Source organism: Populus nigra, chromosome 9, assembly GCF_951802175.1.
Source record: "Populus nigra chromosome 9, ddPopNigr1.1, whole genome shotgun sequence".
NCBI lineage: Eukaryota > Viridiplantae > Streptophyta > Magnoliopsida > Malpighiales > Salicaceae > Populus > Populus nigra.
Window position 1 is genome coordinate 7,635,865 of NC_084860.1, and position 22,926 is coordinate 7,658,790.

At 27.7% G+C, this 22,926-nt stretch overlaps 1 protein-coding gene and 1 pseudogene across 1 annotated transcript; both read right to left on the reverse strand.

The window, feature by feature from the left end:
* Positions 1-649: 649 nt before the first annotated feature.
* Positions 650-1,280, reverse strand: LOC133702731 (uncharacterized; annotated as a pseudogene).
* An 8,103-nt stretch (positions 1,281-9,383) lies between these two features.
* LOC133703874 (origin of replication complex subunit 6) lies at positions 9,384-11,917 on the reverse strand. Its single transcript, XM_062128589.1, has 10 exons — positions 11,717-11,917; positions 11,590-11,636; positions 11,401-11,505; positions 11,219-11,299; positions 10,801-10,912; positions 10,652-10,714; positions 10,454-10,541; positions 10,208-10,278; positions 9,751-9,847; positions 9,384-9,653 (listed from the first exon to the last, which is right to left on the reverse strand). Exons 1-10 carry the CDS (start codon positions 11,834-11,836, stop codon positions 9,571-9,573), a joined length of 867 nt encoding a protein of 288 aa, XP_061984573.1. The 5' UTR covers positions 11,837-11,917; the 3' UTR covers positions 9,384-9,570.
* Between the last annotated feature and the right edge of the window lie 11,009 nt (positions 11,918-22,926).

A 22,926-nucleotide genomic window follows, 5' to 3' on the forward strand; every position in this document is an offset into this window, starting at 1 on the left:
TTTATATATAACACATGTATGTATAACATATAATATCAAATATTTTTTTATAATTTTCCCCCTCATTTAAAAAATCCTAGCTCCGCCACTATATATTCATTAGGTGAAGAAGAATGGCACACAAACACTTTTCATCCAAAATTCTCATATAAACTCAAGAGCAGTTATTTATTTATTTATTTATTTAATGATAGACCATTTATTTTTCATTTATGTGATTCATAATTTGTGACTTAATTATCGATTGTCACATAATTTATAAGTTTTCAGCATGAAAAGTACTTCATTTGTAATTCGTTTTCCTAAGATAAATCTTGGAAGTAAGATTCATTAGGGTACGTGTGTCTTAAACTCTGAATTGTTAGCAATCAAATTGTCAGAAGCTGAAAACTAGTAACGAACATAAATTAATTAATTTTGAAACAATGAACATAAATTAAATTAAATTATTAGTGCAAAAGGAACATAACCACACAAGGAAAACAAGTTCCTATACAAAGGCAAGAAGACTGCAGCATGGAAAAAGTCTAAAGCAGTTGCACGCTAACAAAAACTAAGTAAAATATATAGGAGCCAAGTGGAAGGCAAGACACAGACACGGACATAAGCACGAAGACAGCAAAAGGGCGATCTTTTATTATCTCGATCCCTATTTTCTTGAATAAACTTCTCCTTGAAGCCGAACTTGCTTATTGAACCTCTGAATGAACTCCTCAACTCTTCTATTTAAATCTGCATTGGACATACTTGCGTACTCATTTTTTTCTTCAACAGAGTGATCTGGTGGCTCATAGTTTTCAGTCTCTATTCTACGTATAATGTTCTTACTCTCATCAATCACCACCCGCTTAACAATCTCCGACTTGCTACGTTGTAAAGCTTTTGGTACAACAGCCTTCTTCTTGTGACGAATAGCTTCACCACTTCTTACGGCACTAGTTTCTAGCCTCTTTCCCTCCTGGGAATTAACGGAGGAAGGACTTTCATGTTCAACACTTTCATGAACAATTGGCAATTTTCTTTGGCGGGCAGCTCGTGTCTTTTCTCGACTCTCTTTATTTATCGTTTCTTCATTCAAGCGTACTGTCTTGATAAATTCCGAGAATGCTGATGAGGGGGATGTTGGAACACTTCTTTGCCTCCTCATTACCACGTGCTCTTCATAAATATCATGTTTATTAATGCCTTTTGACGAGGAAGAGAATGAACCATAATCCGCACGCAGCAATGATTAGGACGAGAGTGTTGGAAATGAAGAACCAAAACTTAGGGTTGTTGAAGGGGAGAGATTGAAAATATAGAAAATAGAGATATATATATATATATATATATAGATAAAAATAGAGAGAAGGAAGGCAATGAATGGCCCTCCCTTAGCTTTTTGTGGGTAGTCTTTAGATTTGACGGCATTGATTGAGCCTTGAGCTAAATTTGGTGGTGGTTTCTCCATTTCCAGAGGAAGAGAAGAGGTTCGGAGCGATTATAGGAGGGTTATACAAGGAAGGCCTTTGTTTATTATTTAGTGGTTGGTGAAGTTCCAACTATTAAGGGCCTATTATAAGGGATCAAGTAGGGTGCCAAATAACTCCTTTTTTATTATTTTTTTAATTGTTACTTATCATTAAGTAACTCCTTACAATCATATAACAATATATATTTAGATTAAAAATAGCTAATGACAGAATAGTTTTGACTAACTCCCGAACATTGCAACATGACACATCGGCTTAAGAAAAATAAAATAAAAGGAACAAATTTTGCATGGAAGAAGCAAAAGGCGATTAAGGTGTGAGATAGCGGGAAAATAAACTCTTCATTTGTTGCTCTACACTTAGCTAGCTATTCTAGTTTCGTGAACAGTACTCGCTGCATATAGCGAGCACTGTTCAACTCCTCAAATGAAGGTGTGAGATAGCGGGAAAATAAACTCTTCATTTGTGGCTGTTTTAGAAAGGTGTTTGGGTGGAGTTGGAGTCGTGGATGGGTTGAACGGCGCTGCTAGCTGTTATGGGTGGAGGAGAAAGAAAGTGACTGAGTTGTGGAAGCTGCCGTCGCCGGCGTGTAAGGGCAATGCCGCTACCGTTGGCCGTGAGAGAAATACTGGACAGTGGAGGGGCTTTCAAATATGAGAATGATGATTTTGTTGAGCTTTTGGGTGTTGCAGGGACTATGGGTAAGTGGGTCTGAATGGAGGTTGAAACTTCGACTGGACTTTTGTGTTGACCACTGGAGAAATGGTGGAGGGTCGACTGCGCGGGTGGTTCACGACGTAGAGAGATGAAGGAAATGTGATAGTACTTAAAATAATAATAAAATATTGATGACTTTTTATCTTAAATATCGAGAATGTAATAATTTTATTTTTAACTAGACAGTTAAAATAATTTGAGTAATTGAAATAGAAAAAATATTTTATTTATTTTTTAATAGTATTTAACTAATATAGAATAAAATTTTAAAAAAAATTAAATTTTATTTAAATAATCAAAAACTATAGTATTGAGAATAAAAATAATTTAACAAAACAGACATACTCCATGCTATAATATCCAAAACATAACATTCTTGATGAAATAATGATAATAATTACTTGGAAATTGATCACTTAAAAGTTAAGTCAAACCATTTATAAATTTTCTAATATTTAGAATGTCATGACAGGTTACTAGATATTGTATTTGATTTTAAAATATAAATCAATCAATTGTTAAATTAATAGTAAATTAAATTATTTAATTTATTAAATCCTATTTTATTTAAGATTATAATTTATATTTGGACCAACTTATTAAGAAACCTAATGGGTCGTACACATAAAAACATTAATCAGAAATTAAAATGTGATGATTAATTAAATATGACTTGATTGGAAAAAAGTCTTAGAAATTAAGGGTCAGAATATAATTAATACAGGGGATAACAATTCTAGACTTAGAAAAATTAAAATATGAACTTGATTGAAAAAATTATCCTGAAATGATATATGTGATATTATTTAAGGAGCAAATAGATATTGTCATTTATAAGATTTTCAGGTTTTTTATTAATAGAAGAATGTTATACCTTTTGTTTTTTTGTACAATATAGTATAGAAATACGTGAAATACAAAAATAAAAAGCTAGCATTCAAAGGTATATCATTCTCTCTCTCTTTTAAAAAGGTTTAGGAGATTTTTCACTTGTAATTTATATGAATTATTATTAGAGATCAAACACTTGAGTGACTTGTGATATGCAATAATTCAACCTCGAAGCAAATTATCAATACCAAAAAAATTATTTAATTTTCAAGTAATTTTTGTATAAACCTTAAATAACTCTAAATCTTTCCAACAAGATCTTTCAGACTCTTAAAATTTAAAATTTATTTTTTTCATTACATATATCTTTTTTAGGAAATTCAACATTAGTATTAGAGTCTTCATTAAACAATTACAGTTATTAATTGTATATTTTAATTATTATTATTATTGTCATTAGTTGCGAATTAGATTTATGTGCTAAATTTATTTTTCTAAAAAAATTATTTTTCTCTTATAAATTAAAAAAAGAAATTGGGCACTGTTCCAGCCAAATCTAGCTGGATTTTTTAATTTGGTCAAAATATGCAGATCTTGTTAGAAATTGGAAAAATAAATAAAAACATTTTAAAGGTTGGCGTGCTTGGCAATGCTATGTGCATAGCTAGTGGTCAGTGACAACAAAGAGAGCAGCCATGGGCTGCTGCCCCACTAGGAGCAGAGATTGGCGCTATTGACAACAGCCCTGCACGAGGCAGCTGCCTCATGCAAGGGGCTATGTGGTGTGAGGCTGCCACCTCGCATTGTTGGGCATGGCTTGGTGCAGTAATAGCCGTTACGAGGCAACTTGCTTGCAAGCAGTGGCAGTGTGCCAATGCTGATAGTCAGATATGATTATTTTTTATTGGGTTTAGTTTTTATTAAAAAAATTAATTAAATTAAAATTTAAAAGAAAAACTAAAATCGGTTTAAACCGACTAGTTTCGATTCGGTTCAGGTTTTTTAGGATAACAACCAGTTCAAACCTGTTTGACTCGGTTTTTTCAATTTGGCTTGGTTTTTTTCCGGTTTGAGTTTAGTTCATTTCGGTTTTAGGCTTATAAAATCAAAACCGAACCGGCCAGTTTTTTCAAAATGTTAATCAGTTTTTTTTCACGGTTCGGTTTTTTTGATTATTTTTTTTCCAGTTTTCTCAGTTTTTTAATTTTTTTGCTCACCCCTACCGACAGGTGCAAGTTGAGGTAGAAGAGGTAGATTCATGATTATGGCTCAGAGCTTTGTAAAGGGTTAAAGGGTAGAATTACCATCCTACCCATACAACTTATACCTAATTACATCTAGGTATAATTACAATTCTACTCCTTTATGTATAAAATATTGATTTTATATTTTAAAATTAAAATAATATATAAAATTAATTATTCTAATTAGATTTGGATTGAATTAAAATTTTTAATTAAAGAATCATTGATTTTTTATTGTTCTAATTAGATTAGGATTTAATTAAATAATGTTTATAGATAGAAATGGCTTTTATAGAATAAAAGGAGTTTTTAAGCTAAAATTTTTAATTTAATTGACCTAAAATGGTTTTGAATATTAATAAGAATTTTAATATGATTGATCTTCTTATGAAATTTTGAAAAATTATTTTTCAAATAAAAACATGTGTTAAATAAGATTTATTAAGTTTGGAAAATTATCAATGTAACTTGAAATTTCTTATTTAATTATGTAAATGTTATGCAATTTAGAAATTTAGATAAGAAATTTATTTTGTAATTCAAGGTGAAGAAATAACATGGTGAATGATATAACTATTATGCTTGTAAAGGAGTTATGAAGATGTAGCTACCTAAATTTTGACCACCTAATTCCTTTCAATAGCCCGAGGGAATTAGTTTAGATATGTCCAAAATCATTCAATTAGAATGACATGCTAAGAGCATATGTTAATATATAATTATTGTGTATGATATATCAATTATTTCATGAAATAAAACCTAATTAAAAATTGATAATAAATTCTTCATTAATATATTAAGTACATGTTGAAAAAATAATTTCATGTCTTTCAATTTTATGTGCATAAAATCAAATTTCTATTCATAGATAACTTGTTGAACTACTCAAGGTTATCATTAATCAAATATTACGTCCTACTTACCTACCTTATAAGACTTGGATGAGAATTTTATGATCATATAATATTAAAGGCAGTAGTTAGGCGAAATGGAATCCAAGCCCACTAGAAGATCTAAATGAGATTTCTAAAATTAATATGAAAGGCTATTAATTTGCAATAACAGGAGAACAAGTTAAGATTGAAGACCTTATATGAGTTTTGTTTTAAATATGTATGAATGAAATTAATACTCATTATCTTTACATAAATATATTGGTAGATCAAAATGAGTAGTAATATATCCTTACGTAGAATACTTGATGCTAACAAAATGACTATACCAAACTTCTTGGATTGGTGCCAAATGTGAGAATTATTCTTAAACAAAAAAAAATTATATGTTCTTAAAAATCATATTCCTCTTATCCTTCATGGGGATGATGATGAAGAAGTTAGAATGAAATATGAATGTCATATTGATGATGATGGTAATGATAATGATGAGCAGGCTACATGTGTGATATTTGATGGTAAGTTACTTAAATTTCAAATAAAACATAGGAATATGGATGCCTATATTATAATTAGACATCTCAAAGAGTTGTTTGATGCAACTAGTAAGATTGAGAGGTACGAACCTCTAAGAAATTATTCTACTACAAGATCACTAAGGATTTCTCTGTGAACACCTATATTTTCTTAAAAACAATGACTTGCTATTTTGAGAAATTAAGCCAATTGAGCTTTATTATAAATCATGAGTTAAGTGTTGACATGGTCTTGCAGTCCTTGCATTAAAATGCATAGAAGTCTACTTAGGGCATCAAGAAAGACAAGAGATCTGTCATCATTATGACGAGTAAAGCCACTAGAAAAGAATTTTGCAAAGACTATCTTGTAATTGTGAAGGCTATGAAGCTTATTAAAGCTTTTGGTTTAAGTATGTTTATGATTGAATAAAGGTGAAGTGAACCAACAAATTGGTAATGGAATAAGGGTTGTTGCATTAACTTTACCAGATAGGATGATACTAGAACTTAATATTTGTTATTTTGTTCAAGTACTTTCTAAATATATCATATCTATTTCTTACTTAACTTTGAATGAATTTAAAATTATTATTAAAGGCAAATGTTATTCCTTTTATAATAATGATATTTATTATAGATCTAATATTTATACAAACAATTTGTATATACTTGATTTAGAAATATTCATGTTCAATGCAAAAAGCAAGAGAAATATATTAGGTAATCAATATCCATCTTATTCATGGCTTTGTAAATTAGATCATATTAATAAAATAAGAATCACTAAGTTATATAAAAAAAGATATTTTGATCCTTTTGATTATGAATCATATAAAACTTGTGAAACTTGTTTATTTGATAAGATAATTTTATTTGAAAGAGTGAAAAATATAATAAATTGTTAAGTCTGATACATATAGAGATCTATATGGACCAATAACAATTCATGTCATAGATAAATATATTAATTTCATCACATTTATTGATTACCATATTGGATATGATTATATGCATTGATAAAATATAAGTTTCAATCATTTTAAAGGTTAAAAAATTTCAAAAATGAAGTTGAAATACAAATTGGTATAAGTATCAAGACTTTAAATTTGATCAAGCTACTGAATATTTGAGCTAAGAATTTTATGATTATCTAAGATAGAATAAGATTCTCTTATAATATATACCTCCTAGAACACCACAATTAAATTAGTTTTTGAAAAAAGAAATCATACTTAATTGGATATAGTACAGTCCATGATAAGCTATACAGACCTTTCACCTTCTTTATGGGGTTATGCCATATAAATTCCTACTTACCTTTGAATTAAGGTTCCATCAAAATCTGTTAATAAGACTCCATATGAGATATGGAATGCGAAAAGACCAAATCTATCATACTTAAAGATTTAGGGATGTGACGTTTGTGTAAAACATATCGTTTCTTAAAAATTAGGAGTTAAGTTAAATAAATGTATGTTTATGAAATATTCAAAAGAATTAATTGGATATTATTTATACCATTTCATTGAGAAAAGAAGTGTTTGTCTCAAAGTATATTTACCTTTCTAGAGAAAGAATTTGTTCATGATAGAAGCGATCAGAGAAAACACAATAACTTCCCAGAAAACATGTCATGCATTAATGAGATATCAACTTCTTGTGGAACTAAAAAAGTATTTCTAGCATATGAAAGACATGAATTGAAAGTTGATGTTTATTCAAATGCTTGTTTTCAATTAGATGTTGATGATAGAAAAACTATTAGTCAAGATATGTTTTAACTTTAAATAATGGTGATATGTTGGAAGAGTCCAAATAAGAGACCACCACAAATTCTACAACTAAAGTTGAATATATCTGTATCTAAGATGATAAAAAAAGTTGTTTGAACCAAGAAGTTCATCACTAAACTAGGTATGGTTTCTAGCATTATTAATCCAATAGTCTTGTACTATGATAACAATAGAGTCATTGCACAAGTAAAGGAACCAAAGTTTCATTAAAGATCCAAATATATATTTAGGTCATTTTATGTTATTAAAGAAATCATAGAAAGAAAATATATAAAAATAAAGCGAGTATCTACTAAAGAGAATCATATAGATCCTCTCACAAAAACACTATCTTAGAAGAAACATGATCACCATATAGAGAGATGATATTAGTTACATGAACGATTGACTTTAGTGCAAGTTGGAGATTGTTAGTGAATATACCTTGTAGCCAATCAATTGGTTATACATAACACTAGTTTTATTCATGTAAAATATATTTATTATTAATAAAAGCTTTCTTTATCTTTAATATTTATTTTATATTTGATTAATGAATATAAAATAAAGATAAAGTTCATGGGATAAAAATATTTTGTAAAGAAAATTATAAAGTTATAATTATGAAATTCATATTGCATCAAAACATTGTACTTAATGTTCCTAATCAATATTCTATTAAGAATGAACATTAATTAGAATTGTTAAAACTGATATATATATATATATATATTATGTTCAATCTTTTATGAAATGAAGCGCATGCTCTTATAAGTTGAGGTATAAGGTATGAAGGATACTTGGAACTAATATGTATCTGCTTGTTAAATAACATGTACAACAAATTAACCCACATGGAAATTTCATATGGATAGATCACTTATATCTATGGAAAGACTCACATAATAATTGTATAAGTGATATTTAGATTTGAAATCACTAAGTTATCTTATATAAAGAGTGTTATGATTTAATTCTGCCTACACTTTATCCTAATCAAAAGTAATGAATAAGCAAATATTAGGTATAACATAAATTATATAAAAGCATTTGAGTAATCAAGAGATGATTTATCATCCTAGATGAATTAAAGAAAATATTTCATTTGTTCTCAAATAGTATTAATTGTAAAATTATTGGTCAAAATTAAATGAAATTAAAAAGAAAATCTTATTCAAAAAATCAATTACTTTAGTGTTAAAAACAAAAATAATTTAACAAAACAGACATATTTTATGCTATAATATATAAATCAAAACATTCTTGATAAAAAAAATAATTACACTAAAAAACTAGTTACTGAAAAATTAAATCAAATCATTTATGATTTTTTTTAATATTTAAAAAATCATAACAGGTTACCAAATATTATACTTAATCTTTAAATATAAATCAATCAATTGTTGAATTAATAATAAATAAATAAAATAATTTAATTTATTTAATCTTATTTTATTTATGATTATAATTTATATTTGAGTAAATTTTAAAAAAAACCGAAGGGTCACACATAAAAATAATTCATCAAAAATTAAAATAAAATAATTAATTATAATTAAATTTTAGAAATTAAATATTAGAATATAATTAATATAAAAAATTATAATTCTAAACCTAAAAATAATTAAAGTAAAAATTTAATTGAATAAATTTTCAAAATTATTCTAAAATAATACATATGATATTATTTAAAAAAATTACTATTGTTTAAGTTTTTTTATAAATAAATCATACTTATATAATATAGTACAAAAACACTTGAAACACTAAAAAAAACATATTGAAAAACATTTGCAAGTGCATAAATATTGCAATGGCCAGTATTAGTGTTGATTTGTGAAAAAAGGAAATACACTGTTCATTTTCTCAAACTGAAATTTAGCTTTGATACAGCTGAATAACCTAGTTGCGTGGTCTTGATTTTAAGCTGTAACAGTTTCAATACGACTGCTATGCCCTTTCGAGCATTTTTTTTTTTTTTGTATAAATAAATAACCTTGTCTCCCTGTTCACATTTCATGTAGCAAGGCGATGGGAACATAAATAAACAAAATAATGTCTTGTTTCTTCCATGTACAACTTCCATCAAAATTGAACCAAAAGATTTCAGGGCAAGTCTTTTATTATGATAATGCCTCCAACTCTGTCTTCTCTGGAGCTTCTTTCAAAAAGTCAAGGGATGTTTGCACAGTCTGCTTGCAATGACCTGAAAAAGGAATCTCAGTTACATTTTCGTCACCTGTCACCTGATCTGTGCAATATGCTTGCAGACAAATAAATCAAAATAGAAATGTCCGCACAACCTTTTGCCTTGTTCTTTTTATTGGATGATAAGACAGAGGATTTCCACTGCTCATAAGCAGCATTCCCCATTCTTTTGTGCTTCTTGTGGCTAGAAACCTGAGAAATTTCATGCCAAAGGTAAGTGAACTTTCAAATTATTTTGGTCAAAAGATGTATTCCCCCAAGTATATTCAAACTAGTTTCTCCAGAAAATAAAATAAACTGTATTAGCTGAATTAGTCAAGCATGCAGAGGCTGCTCAACCACCTTTTACAAATTGAGATATAGGTTAAAAGGCTCATTACAAATCTTAATTGGAAAGAATTTTAAGGTTTGAAAATGGTGTTAAACAAATTTCCTTGCGATTGTATGGTCTTACAAACTAATTTGGTGGGTCTGGACGGAGTCAAACTCAGTTGGATCTTTCTCAACCATATTGTCTAAAAATGAATTAAACATAAAGGGCTGCAATGATACCTCTGTTCCATCATCAGATGAAAAATTACCATCCTCAATTTTTCTTTTCTCAGGAAGCACATCCAGAAGTTCTGCATGCAATCAATGAAAAGATATGGATAAAACTTATAACATTAAATTAAGTAAAGATTCCACAGTTCTATTTAGAATAGTATTATGCCCATTCTAATGACAACCCAGCAACAGTTATGGCAACAAAAAGAAGAATAAATTGTGACTGAAGTGTACAAATCAATCAGCTAGTACCTCGGTTCCCCTTCACCTCCCTAGGATCTTTCTTTTCCTTTGAGATCCCAAAAACATCAAAGCAGAGATCCTTCATGGACGCAAATACCTACATGTTAAACTAATACAAGTAAATCAAAACTGAAAGAAATGTAAAAACAAGAAAGCACAGTTTTCACCACCAAAGAAATGCGCTCGGATGGAAATTAGGACTCTTACAGAATTGAATTCAGATTCCGATGTGCCACTAACTTCAATCAACTTAAGCTTGTCTACTTTGAGCTATCAAGTTAGAATCATCGACTCATAAGTAAATTGACATGAACAGCATAGTTATCGAAACGCAAGAAAATAAATTGTTTGCTTACCTTGTGTTTTTTCGCACACATGTAGAATGCAACTGCGGTGAACACAGGTCTAGTGAAGTCGGCATTTGCTCGCCTTGAAGCAGGCAATGATGCAATAAACCGGTCCTTATACCTAAACAATCAACAACTCTAAATCAGATCAGACATCAATAAATCCATTTGTGAGTCAAGGTAGCGCAATAATGTCATTATTAACAAAAACTATTTTAGTATCATCGAACATAAATCGAAGACCATGATAACCAATCACATAAAGCATTTCCAAAGATAAATTGAAGATTCCCTTCTGAATTTGCTTGCCAGTCATTTTTACAAACACGTAGCGAGCACCAAACTACAAAGGAAAATCCTACATGGACTCCATTTAGTTGATGAGTAAAATGTAGTGAAAAATACAGAAAATGAAAAGGGAACTTACAGTGATAAACCTTTTTTGACGAAAGGAATGAGCCTAATACAACCAAATTGAATTCCCAATTCTCTAATATCCAGCTTTGTCCTACACCACCCAACAACAACCAACCAAACACCAACAGTTCCATTAATACTACAACAGTACGTTTCACATCAAATCATCAGCATTAAGATAAAATTACTCACTTGACACCGAGAGTGTTTTGCAACGAATTGAAGGATCTATTGTAGGCCTTCTCAGACATTCCACTCAATCTGGTAGCAGCTTGTCTATCAAAAATCACTTGAAAACTATATACATATATATAAACATATAACCCATTAGAAATTATTTTATAAGTTTTCGTTTCAAAAAGAAAAGGAAAGGGGGGAAACCTGGCTGCGGCGATTTCTAAGCAGATAATAGCCTTACAAACCTCTCCCTGCAAAAAAAAAAAAGAGTCATTTGGGATGTTTTTTTAAAAAGAAATTATGTGAGAAACAAAGACATAATAATACTTACGACTCCAATGACAGAAGAATCGAACTGAACATCGCAAAGACGACGGAGCTCCGCTGCTTTTCGAATGATATGCTTGGTTTCCCAGAGACCAAGTTTCTTTGCAATTTCGGACAGATCCATCTATTTGCTTTGAGCGAGGAAAAAAGGGTTTTTTTTTCCTTTTCCTTGGCATTTGCGGAGTGATATAAGTGGGCGGGGAACTGAAACCCACCATTTTGGCGGCAACAATTTTATTTTCCTTTTTGAACGCTCTTTCCGCTGAAACTTCCCGCCAATGTTTTGGGCACCGAAATTAGTTGAGTTGGGTCAGTGCCCTTTTTATGTATCCGTATTATTTTGGATGTGTTAATGCATTTTATTTTAGAAAATATTAAATTAATAATTTTAGTTTTTTATTGGTTTTAATGTGTTAATTTCAAAAATAAAAAAAATCTAAAATAAATTATTTAATATATTTTTTTAAAAAATAAAAAATATATCTTACACCACAATACTAAATATACAAAAAAAAATCATCATCCTTCCCTGGTACATCCACAACATACTTTATTGTAATTTTTTTAACTCCTCTTAAAATGCATAAACAACATGATAAATTTGTGTAAAATATCTCCCACTTATATTCAAAATATTAATACGTGATGCTATTTAGGATATTTATACTAAATGTAATTTTCACCATACAGATCATTAGTAGTTAGTGTGTTTTTAGGATATTGGTGTTTTACCAAAGCATTATACATAATTTATTATAAATTTTTACTATGAAATTAAATTTTTATAACTAGTTGGAAAAACAAAGTCTTAGAGGTGAGGATATTTCGATCTTTTTCACTGACTCGTTGGTCATTATAAGATTATTAAGGATATGTCAGTCTTTTCTAATTTTATATAGTATAATTATATTTTTACCCTCGAGATCAACAAAATTTAAAGTTGTTAACCAAGAGTTTTTTCGACTTTTTTTTTATGACCTTATAGTTCTGCATTAATTTTTTTTAATAGTGGTTTTGTGATTATATATGATTTATTTTCTATGGGTTTAGCATGAGTTTTGCATGGCTTTTTATGGATAGAAGTTTTTTGAAAATTGTTTTATTTATGTTTGATTTTTTAAGATTATTCTAATTCATCTATTTTTTTTTATATATAAATGAACTTTAATTTTTAAAATGAAAAATATTTATTTTTAAATAATATTTCTTATATGTCCGGCCTTGCGTAATATTTTTCTAGTGTGTGAGTTTCAATCAATTCTATTTGTATTTGTATTTATATTATCTTCTATTGATTAAATAAAAAAGTTCAATAAACACAATCAAATAAATATCTCATTTTATGTAATTAAAAATATTGATCTACATTCATCTCCTAATTTTTTTAATTTTTCTTTTGATTATTACTAACTATTTTATTTTGTTTTGTTTTTTTACATAGATAATTATTAATTTATTTAATTAGATATTTATATAGCTTATATATTCGATATTTTTTTTGAAAAAAAAATATTTACAACCTGCAATAAAACACGGATTATATATATATATATATATATATATGTATGTATATATAGTGTTATATCATATATTTTAAAAAGTATATCAAAAACTTAATTTAGTACATCATTGACCACTAGGTACTTAATCGTTATTTTTTTTGCCACCATCCCCATTAGAAAAAACGTGCTAGATGGGATGTTAGTTTGCCACTTGTTAGAGAAGCTCTTGGAGCCAAAGCCACCACGTAGGAACAGAATTGTCAGTAACAACTTTTGACCTTGATTGAAGAGGAGATTGCAGCCGTACATGACATGACATGACATGACATGACATGAGGCAGCGAGCAAACACATGGATTTCGCTCTCTTATGCAACACGAGGATCAATAAAGATGAGGCTTCGATTCTGAAAACTGATGGAAACTACTATCCACATTAATATTTGCGAAAATGTCATGAGGTTATACTCTCTTCTTTTCAAAAAATAATTCTAAATTTATTCTATAGCCAAGACGTTAATTGTTAAGTGTTCCTATATTTAAAGTTATAGAGGTTCAAGCAAATCTTTTTTTATTGAAAAGATGAGATAAATATATATATTTTTATGCAGGCTAACTGTTTAGATTATAATGTTATTAATGGTATTTTATTTGACCATCAAATTAATAGTTAATTATCATATTAATAATCTAAATTTTAGTCTATAAAAAAAGTATAAAATTATCACTCGTCAATTTAAAATTTTAATGAAAGTTTGCATCTTGACCCAATATAAACATTGCCTTGAAGAACCAAAGGTACATGAAGAAGGGGCAAAATTTACAATTTTTCCATAGCGGTTTTTTTATGGTTTTTTTAGGGATAAAATTACGATTCTACCTCAACAACTTATATCTAACTAATTTTTGGTATATTTGGGGATGTAAATATGATTTTAGCCCTCCATATATAAATAATAATTTTAATATAAAATTAAAATTCTAAATTAAATTAATTGTAAAATTAATTTTCCTAATTAAATTAGGATTGAATTAAAAGGTTTAATTCAAAGTTTTTGAGTTTTATGATATCCTAATGGGATTAGGATTTATTTAATTAAATAATATTTATAAAAATGTTTTTTTTTCCTAAAATAACGAGAGGTTTTTTTAATCATAAAAATTTAATTAATCCTAAAATAGTTTAGTATATTAATAAGAATTTTAATGTGATTAATTTTCTTATTATTTTTTGAAAAATATTTTTCATGAAATTTTGTTAAATAAAAATTTGTTTTGTTTGGAAAATTATCAAATTAGATTTGATTGAATATTTCTAAGTGTTAGAAATATTATTTTATAGTAGCACATACAACCATAAAAAGCATAGATTGGATTTGAACCTTATTGTATAAATATTTATGTCTTTTGGTTTTACTCATAGCATATTATTTTTTATTTTGTTATTTATTATATTTGTTTAAGCATGTTTCAGGTTTTTCAGTAATTGTTATTTTAGGTGATATCTTTTATACTCTACCTTTCTGACTTTAAATATTGAGGAAAATATCTCATTTTGATGTGGAGGAGGGGGGAGTTGAGATAATTTTTTTAAAAAAAACTATTTTTTTATGTTATTAAAATCATTTGATAAAATTGTTACTATTAAGACGACAAAGTAAGGAGGAACTTTACTCTTAAGATGCATCATCATAAATATATTACAATGGTTATTTGTAAAATTCATAACAAGATTTTATCATATGTTTCTTTTTGAATTATTCAAGTTTACAAACTTTCATATTGTTATCATTTAATTCTGCTCATATACTTATTTATCAAGTATTCATAAAACCATCATTTTCACACACATTACATGATTTTGGATTGCAGATTGAATTATTATATTAGCTATGCTCTTTTGCTAGAGGTGGTAACTAAGGGAATGAAACATATATATATATATATATATATATATATATATATATATATAATGTGTAGATAAGATGGTTCTGCATCCTCTATAACCTAAATAATTAAGTCTGAAATGGTGTTATAACACCTAATACCCTAAACCAACTAACTAGAAAGTTATTGGCCCAAAACTTATTACAACCAAAGTTATTAAGTTTACAAGGGTGTCTCAACACCTAATGCTCCAAGGCCAATTGATTTAAGAGTCATTAGCTTAAAGTTCGCTATATGGGTTAAGGATACGTTGTTGTTTTTTTTTTTTCTTTTTAAGTTATCTCATTGATATATACCCCAACACAAGGAAGTTAACCTTAGAAAAATATTAGAACAAATTTCGTTTTCTTCCAAGATAAGTCTTGAAACTATGTTTTGATATATTAAGCGTAAAAAAAAGATTTAGGAAAACTTGATTAAGAGGTATGTGGCACAAATATAAATCTAATGAGAGTTTGTTTATTTAAATTGAATAGAAAAAGTAAAATGATCAATGCCTTAGTTTTGAATTCTATAAATTATTTTTCTATTATAACACTTAAATTACTAGGAATTAGTAATATGTTGGTTAGGGGTGTGATAGGTACTTAAAATTTCATTTTATTAAGGTTTTATATCATCATATTACACTTGAAGTATCATTAAGTTTCCTAACTTAAGTATGTTTTATAATAACAAGTTTGATAATATAAGATATTTTTAATTTATGGTAAATGCTTGGTTTTAAATGTAGGTTTGTAAAATAAGCATATCTTATAATTTAGAGGATTGATTGATGTGTGTAATTATTGAAATCGGGGTTTAGGTGAAAAGACTAATTTAAGCATGTTTTATAATAACAAGTTTGATAATATAAGATATTTTTAATTTATGGTAAATGCTTGGTTTTAAATGTAGGTTTGTAAAATAAGCATATCTTATAATTTAGAGGATTGATTGATGTGTTTAATTATTGAAATCGGGGTCTAGGTGAAAAGACAAAAAAAAGACTAACTTAAGCATGTTTTATGATAACGAGTTTGATAATATAAGATATTTTTAATTTATGGTAAATGCTTAGTTTTAAATGTAGGTTTGTAAAATAAACATATCTTATAATTTAGAGAATTGATTGATGTGTTTAATTATTGAAATCGAGGGTTTAGATGAAAAGACAAAGAAAAGACTAGGCTTAGAGAAGAAATCCTAGTTGGACTAGCTCTCTTCAAATAGGAACACAATTCAATGTTTAGATTATAACTGGAGCTATCAACCTTGGATTGAGATGTGTTTTAGCTTGATGGAAATTTTATACGTATGCATAAATATTCTTGAAGAGCCCAAGACTTAATACTTCCTTTTTTAAGTTCAAATTTTAGCAAAAAAAAAAAAAGAAGTTCGAATATGTCTTGCAGTCTAGATGTTGTTCGGTGTTCAACTCATGTATGAAGTTATAGAGGACCAAATAAGCCCCTTTTTTAGGTTAAAAAGATTAGACAAATATATATAACTTTTATGAAGATCATTTGTTCAGATCATGATGTCATCAATGATATTTTATCCAGCCACCAAATCAATAATTAACCATCATAGTAATAGTTTTAAATTTTAATCTATAAAAGAAGTGATGCAGAATTGTCCTTTAGATTGCTAATTTGAGGTTTTAAAGAAAGTTTGCAACTTGACCCAACATGAATCTTGCCTTGAAGAACCAAAATTATATGCAATTGATCACCTTTACCCTATACCTATGACGAGATATGAACAAGAAGTATAAATTACAATAAAGTTGATTAATCATTCGAAGAGTTTGCAAGTTCAATCAAGAACTTAGTATGTGAATTACACAACCACACAAAAAGAAATAAGTACACAATATACGAGAATTTACAGATAAAATTCATCAACCGAATAAAAATGCTTACATAAAAGTATTTATATGTAAACCTAAAACTAATAAGCTAGACATACACCCAATTTAAATAAAACTCAAACTAATTAAAATAATCTTTAAAATAAAAAAATTAAATAAAAAAACAATCTAATATTATTTTTCACCCTTTTGTCGTAAATGATAGTTAAAATATCCAAGAGAAATAGTTGTTGAAGAATTATTGCTAAACAAAAGTCTGATGCCTTGTAAAATAAGAATTAATTTCTGACCAATTAATTCTTTTTGTTTGATATGAAATAATTGAAAATAAGTAACCTAAAAGCTACCACATAAGTTTCCAATAACACTAAGGACTCTTTATAGTGAATAAAATCCATAACTCTTAAGGAAACAATGTCTTTTCTATTTTTATACTTTATTGGTAGATTTTAGGCTCAATTTCAAACAAGTCATTTTATAATACGATATATTATTGGAAATGTATAAATGTATAGTTTCTAATCCAATTGCAATCATATCCAAACTTATCTTGAAGATCCATTTATGACCCAAAAGCAGATAACGATCTAGATTGGTATATTTGAACATTTTTAACCCCAGCCTCTTGACTTAGCCAATTAAATTCCTCTTAGATCCATTTTGTTGTAGGACTTAAAATAGATCCAATAAACACTCCTAATGTTAACTTTGATGTTGTAACCAAGATTGCATTAAGGAGGAATTTGTCATACATTTAGACATATTAGTTTTCAAATCAAGATTTATTGTTTTGCTTTTTTTATTTGTATTTTTATAATATTTAAGTTTTATTTCATATTGTATTTATGTTTTTCTTTTCAATTATGTTTAGTTAAGTTTTATTTTTGTAATGTGAAAATGTTATACTAATAATGTAAAAATAAATGTAGTATAAACTTAACATAAACTTTAACGTTTAAATTCAAGAAAGTGATAATTGATGCTACCGTTACATGAAAAAGAAATCATTAATTAACTTCTTCTTCAACTAAGTAGCTAGGAATTAGAATCCACATTTTGCCCATGATTGAATGGTTGTGAGATATATGGTAAAAACAAATTAATGCCTAACGATCCAAACATATGTAACGAATAGTTTATAGCAAAGATAATTAGTAATAATGCCTAATGGTCCACAGAGAGACAATGAGACAACCCATTGATCTATCAAGAAATGTAGAAATTCTGGCCATGGCATGGCATGCCAAGATCAGCTCCTGAAGAGTCGGCTAAACAAGTCAAATGTTGTCCTAATCGGGAAGAAGCGTGCATATGGGTAAGGGTCATATAAAGGTGCGGGAATTGCTATAAATATGGCACGTTTTTTTTTGGCATGTGTGGGGGACACAAGCGATAGCTTCTTAGACACGTACGCATCACACCAAAACCAGACGCCATCCTATTGGCAGATCAAATGTGCTGGAAATGAATGAATTTTATTTTGCACGTTGAACATGTTCGTACCAAAAACTGCCTGCAATTTTAATCTTCTAACTGCTTTCGGCATATCTCACGATTTCACGCTAACTATTTTGTTTTTTTAAAAAAATTGGAAAACGTGGATCCTTAAAATCTGCGTGCAGTGGACATTTGATGAAGTTGACGGCTACATGAGAAAGAAATTGTTTGTTTCACCAGAACAATGTTTTAATGTATATACTTCTCTTCCTTCAAAATATCTTACAATTACTTGGTAGAGAAGTTTTTTATTTAGAAATATAGTAAATTAATATTTTTTTATTTTAAAAAAATTATTTTTGAATCTGAAAAATATAAAAAATTAAATTAAATAAAAAATTTTAAATTTTCATACACACCATTTACACCCTATTCCAAACACGTATTAGCAAAAGAAATAAGTAAGCAACTACTTTTTCTTTTTTCTTTTTTCTCTAACACGCTGATGTTTTTTTCAAACATCATATAATAATCCAAAAAATGAGTCGAATGCTTACCTTACCGCCAAGCCGCCAAGCCGCAGGGGGCCTTCTATTGCTTTTAACTTTGGCATATCAACAAATAAAGTTATATAACCAACAAATAACCAATAAAGTTATTATCTATTTTCTTCGGTTATCAATAGTTTTTAATTGTAATTTCATTTTCCAAATTTATATAATCATAATTTCACAGGTTGATATTTTTTTCATTTGTATTTTTTCATATATATACAAAAGGTTATAAGGACTTTGTAGTCATGAATTGAAGACCACTCTTGCAAAATAAAGATTTGTAGGTAGTTAAATTTTTTTTTAAAAAATTATGATCAAATTGAAGAAACTAAAAAATTACTTCAGTTTGATATTGGTATGGAAAATTTTAATATGATCCTTACACCTTTTGGTTTCTCTGTTATTAATTTATTCCTTGGGATCTTACAATTTCACATTTCAATTCAAAACTTTATTTTTTTTTATTTTCTTTTCACATTTCAATTCAAAACTTTATTTTTTTATTTTCTTATATTTCAGTCCTTAAAAGTTGAGAAAAAAAGGAGAAATATTAGTTTAATATATCATATAGCTAATTAATTGGTTATACGTGACATTATTATATTCATGTAAATACATATTTATTATTATTAAAGGCTTAATTTATCTTTAATATTCATATAATTTTAAATTAATAAATCTAATATTTGATTTATGAATATAGAGTAAAAATAAAATCCGCGTGACAAAAATATTTTGCAAGTGAAATTATAAAGTTGTTATAATTATGGAATTCTTATTGCATCAAAGCATTGTTCCTAAAATGTTCTTAGTTAATATTCTTTTATTTATGAGAGCAAGCAGTTTTTCTCATAATCTGAGGTAAAACAGATACCTAAAACTAATATGTATATGCTTATCGTAAGACATGTGCACTGAATAGACTCGCATGAAAATTCTATATGGAGAAATCACTTATATCTATGGAAAGACTCACATGACGGTTGTGTAAGTAATCTTTAAACTTGAGATCATTAAGTTATCTTATATAGATAATGTTATATTTTGTTCTTATAATATGTTGTCCTAATCAAGGGTAACAAAATGATAGATTTTGGGTATAACATGCATTATATGAATGTATTTAAGTAATCAATAGATGATTTATCACCTTAGGTGAATTAGAGAAAATGTTTCACTTGTTCTAAGATATTATTGACTGAAAAATCCTTAGTCAAGATGGAAAGAGATTTAAAAAAGGTTTTAAATTTTATTAAAATGATCAATGACTATTATATAGAGAACAAATATGATTTAACATGACAAATATACTATATGCTTTAATGTTAAATTGAAACATTAATGATGAAAAGATATTAATTATACTAAAAACTAATCACTGAAAGGTTAAGTTAAACCACTAATGACTTTTCTAATATTTGAGGGATCATGACACGTTGCTAGATTATACTTCTGATCTTCAAATATAAATTAATTAATTGTTAAATTGATAATAAACCAAATTATTTAATTTATTTAAATTCTATTTAATTAAAATTAGAAATTTATATTTTTGCCAACATATTAGGAACCTAATGAGTCACACACATTAAGAACCATAGTCAAAAAATAAATTGGAATGATTTAATTAAGTATGACTTGATTAAAATATATTTTATAAATTAAGGACTAGAATATAATTAATACAAGGATTATATTTCTAAACCTAAAAAAATCATGTAAGGACTTGATTCAATTAATTTCTAAAATTATCCTGAATTAATATATGAATATTATTTAAGGGGAAAGCTGATATTTTACTAATTTTTAGGGTTTTTTAGATTTTTGTATAAATAGTAACCTATACCTCTTATTTTTTAATGGTTGTCTGTTAGATAGAAAACTACACAAGTCACATAATAGAGAGCTAACACTTTACGCATAACAATCCCTCTCTTTTAAATATGGATTTAGGAGATGTCTCGCTGGTAATTTGTGTGGATTATTGTTGGAGGTCAGACAATTAGACGACTTGTGGTTTGAGATAACCTATTCTTTAAAAAATTATTCAAAGTCGAATAAAATCAGATCTTAAAGTAATAAATCCCTAAATAACTATAAACTGTCTAACAGGATCTTAAAGACTCCTGGATAATTTATTATTTTTGCTACGTGTATGACATTTAGAAATCTAACAATAGTATTGGAGTCATCGTTAAATAATTAGAGTTGTTGTTTGTATGTTTTAATTATTATTGATGTTAATTTTAAATTAATTTTATATGCAAAATTATTTTCCCCAAAATTATTTTTTTCCCTACTATTCCGGCTAGATCTGGCCAAAATCTAAAAAACCAAGGATGGTTGCCATGGGCGTTGCTGCTTGTTGTGCCAGGCGCGAGAGGTAACAACCCATGGTTGCTGCCTCGTCAACACTTCAGTAGCAGTGCTAGGCACTACTGGCGGTGCTAGAAGCCCAGCACGAGGCAAAAGCCTTGCACTAGAGGCTATGCAGCGCTCCGACAGTCCCTGGCGCTGCTAGCTGGCAGCGGCACCATTGGCTGCCACTGATCCAGCCGTTGATGGTGAGCAGACAACCCGTTGCCGATAAAAGCATGAAGAAGGGGAAAATTTTACAATTTTGGGTTAGCAGCCTTTTTAGGGTTTTTTGAGGGATAAAATTATAATTTTACCCCTGCAACGTATATCTAATTACTTTTAGGTGTATTTAGGGCTGCAATTATGATTATAGCCCTCCATATATAAAATAATAATTTTATATTAAAATTGAAATCCTAAATTAAATTAATTATATAATTAATTTTTCTAATTAAATTAGGATTGAATTAAAATGTTTAATTTAAAATTTTTGAGATTTATGATATCCTGATAGGATTAGAATTTATTTAATTAAATGGTTTAATTGAATAATATATAGAAAAATATTTTTTTAAATAACAAGAGTTTTTTTAAGCCTGAAAATTTAATTAATCCTAAAATAGTTTAAGATATTAATAAGAATTTTAACGTGATTAATTTTCTGATTAAAATTTGAAAAATATTTTTCATGAAATTTATGTTAAATAATTATTTTATGTTTGGAAAATTATCAAAATAGATTTGATTGAATATTTTTTAGTGTTAAAAATATTATTTTATAGTAGCACATGAAATCAATAATTAGATTTGATACATGCAATGTAATGTATCATGATATTAAAATGTTTTTATACATGATGAATGATTATGGATATTAAAGATCAATGCAATTGTGATTTGTTTTTGATGGTTGATCCTAGTGGAATCAATGATCCAATTTGTTACCCTTTGTTTTTCTAAATATTTTCAAAAAAATAAAATATATGTTTATTTGTGTTATTTTTAGCATTTTCAGCGTAATCTCAAAAGAATTCAAATTTCAAATTTCTTTTCAATACATTTAGCTTTTAACATGCTATTTTTCAAATTGTATATTTTTCTCATTGAGTTAATGTTGTCTTTTTCAAAAAATCAAAAAATAAGAATTTTTTTTAGACAAAAAAACTGAAATGCAAAGAAAGAAAATAAATTACGATGTAGGTGACAATTAGAGGTCAAATCATTTTAAGAATCAATAGAAAAACACCACAAGACCCTTTGTATGTGCCAATAATTAGACCATTTACAAAGGTAAGAGCTAAAAGAATTAAAGAGGCATTCAATGAGTTATATCGTACTTGTTCAAATGAGGATCAAGCCTTGTTCAATGTGATCCAAACTAGAGATGATGATGCTTAACATGTATCAATACTTAGCTACATAACTTTATATTAATGGTCATAACTTTTAATCTGATTATGAATCGGGCTAATATTTGCTAGAAGATTTAAAGATTCCTTTTCCTATTAGGATAAATTTTTATAGCAATTAAACATCAAGAAGGCTTTATGATAAGATCTAGAGTT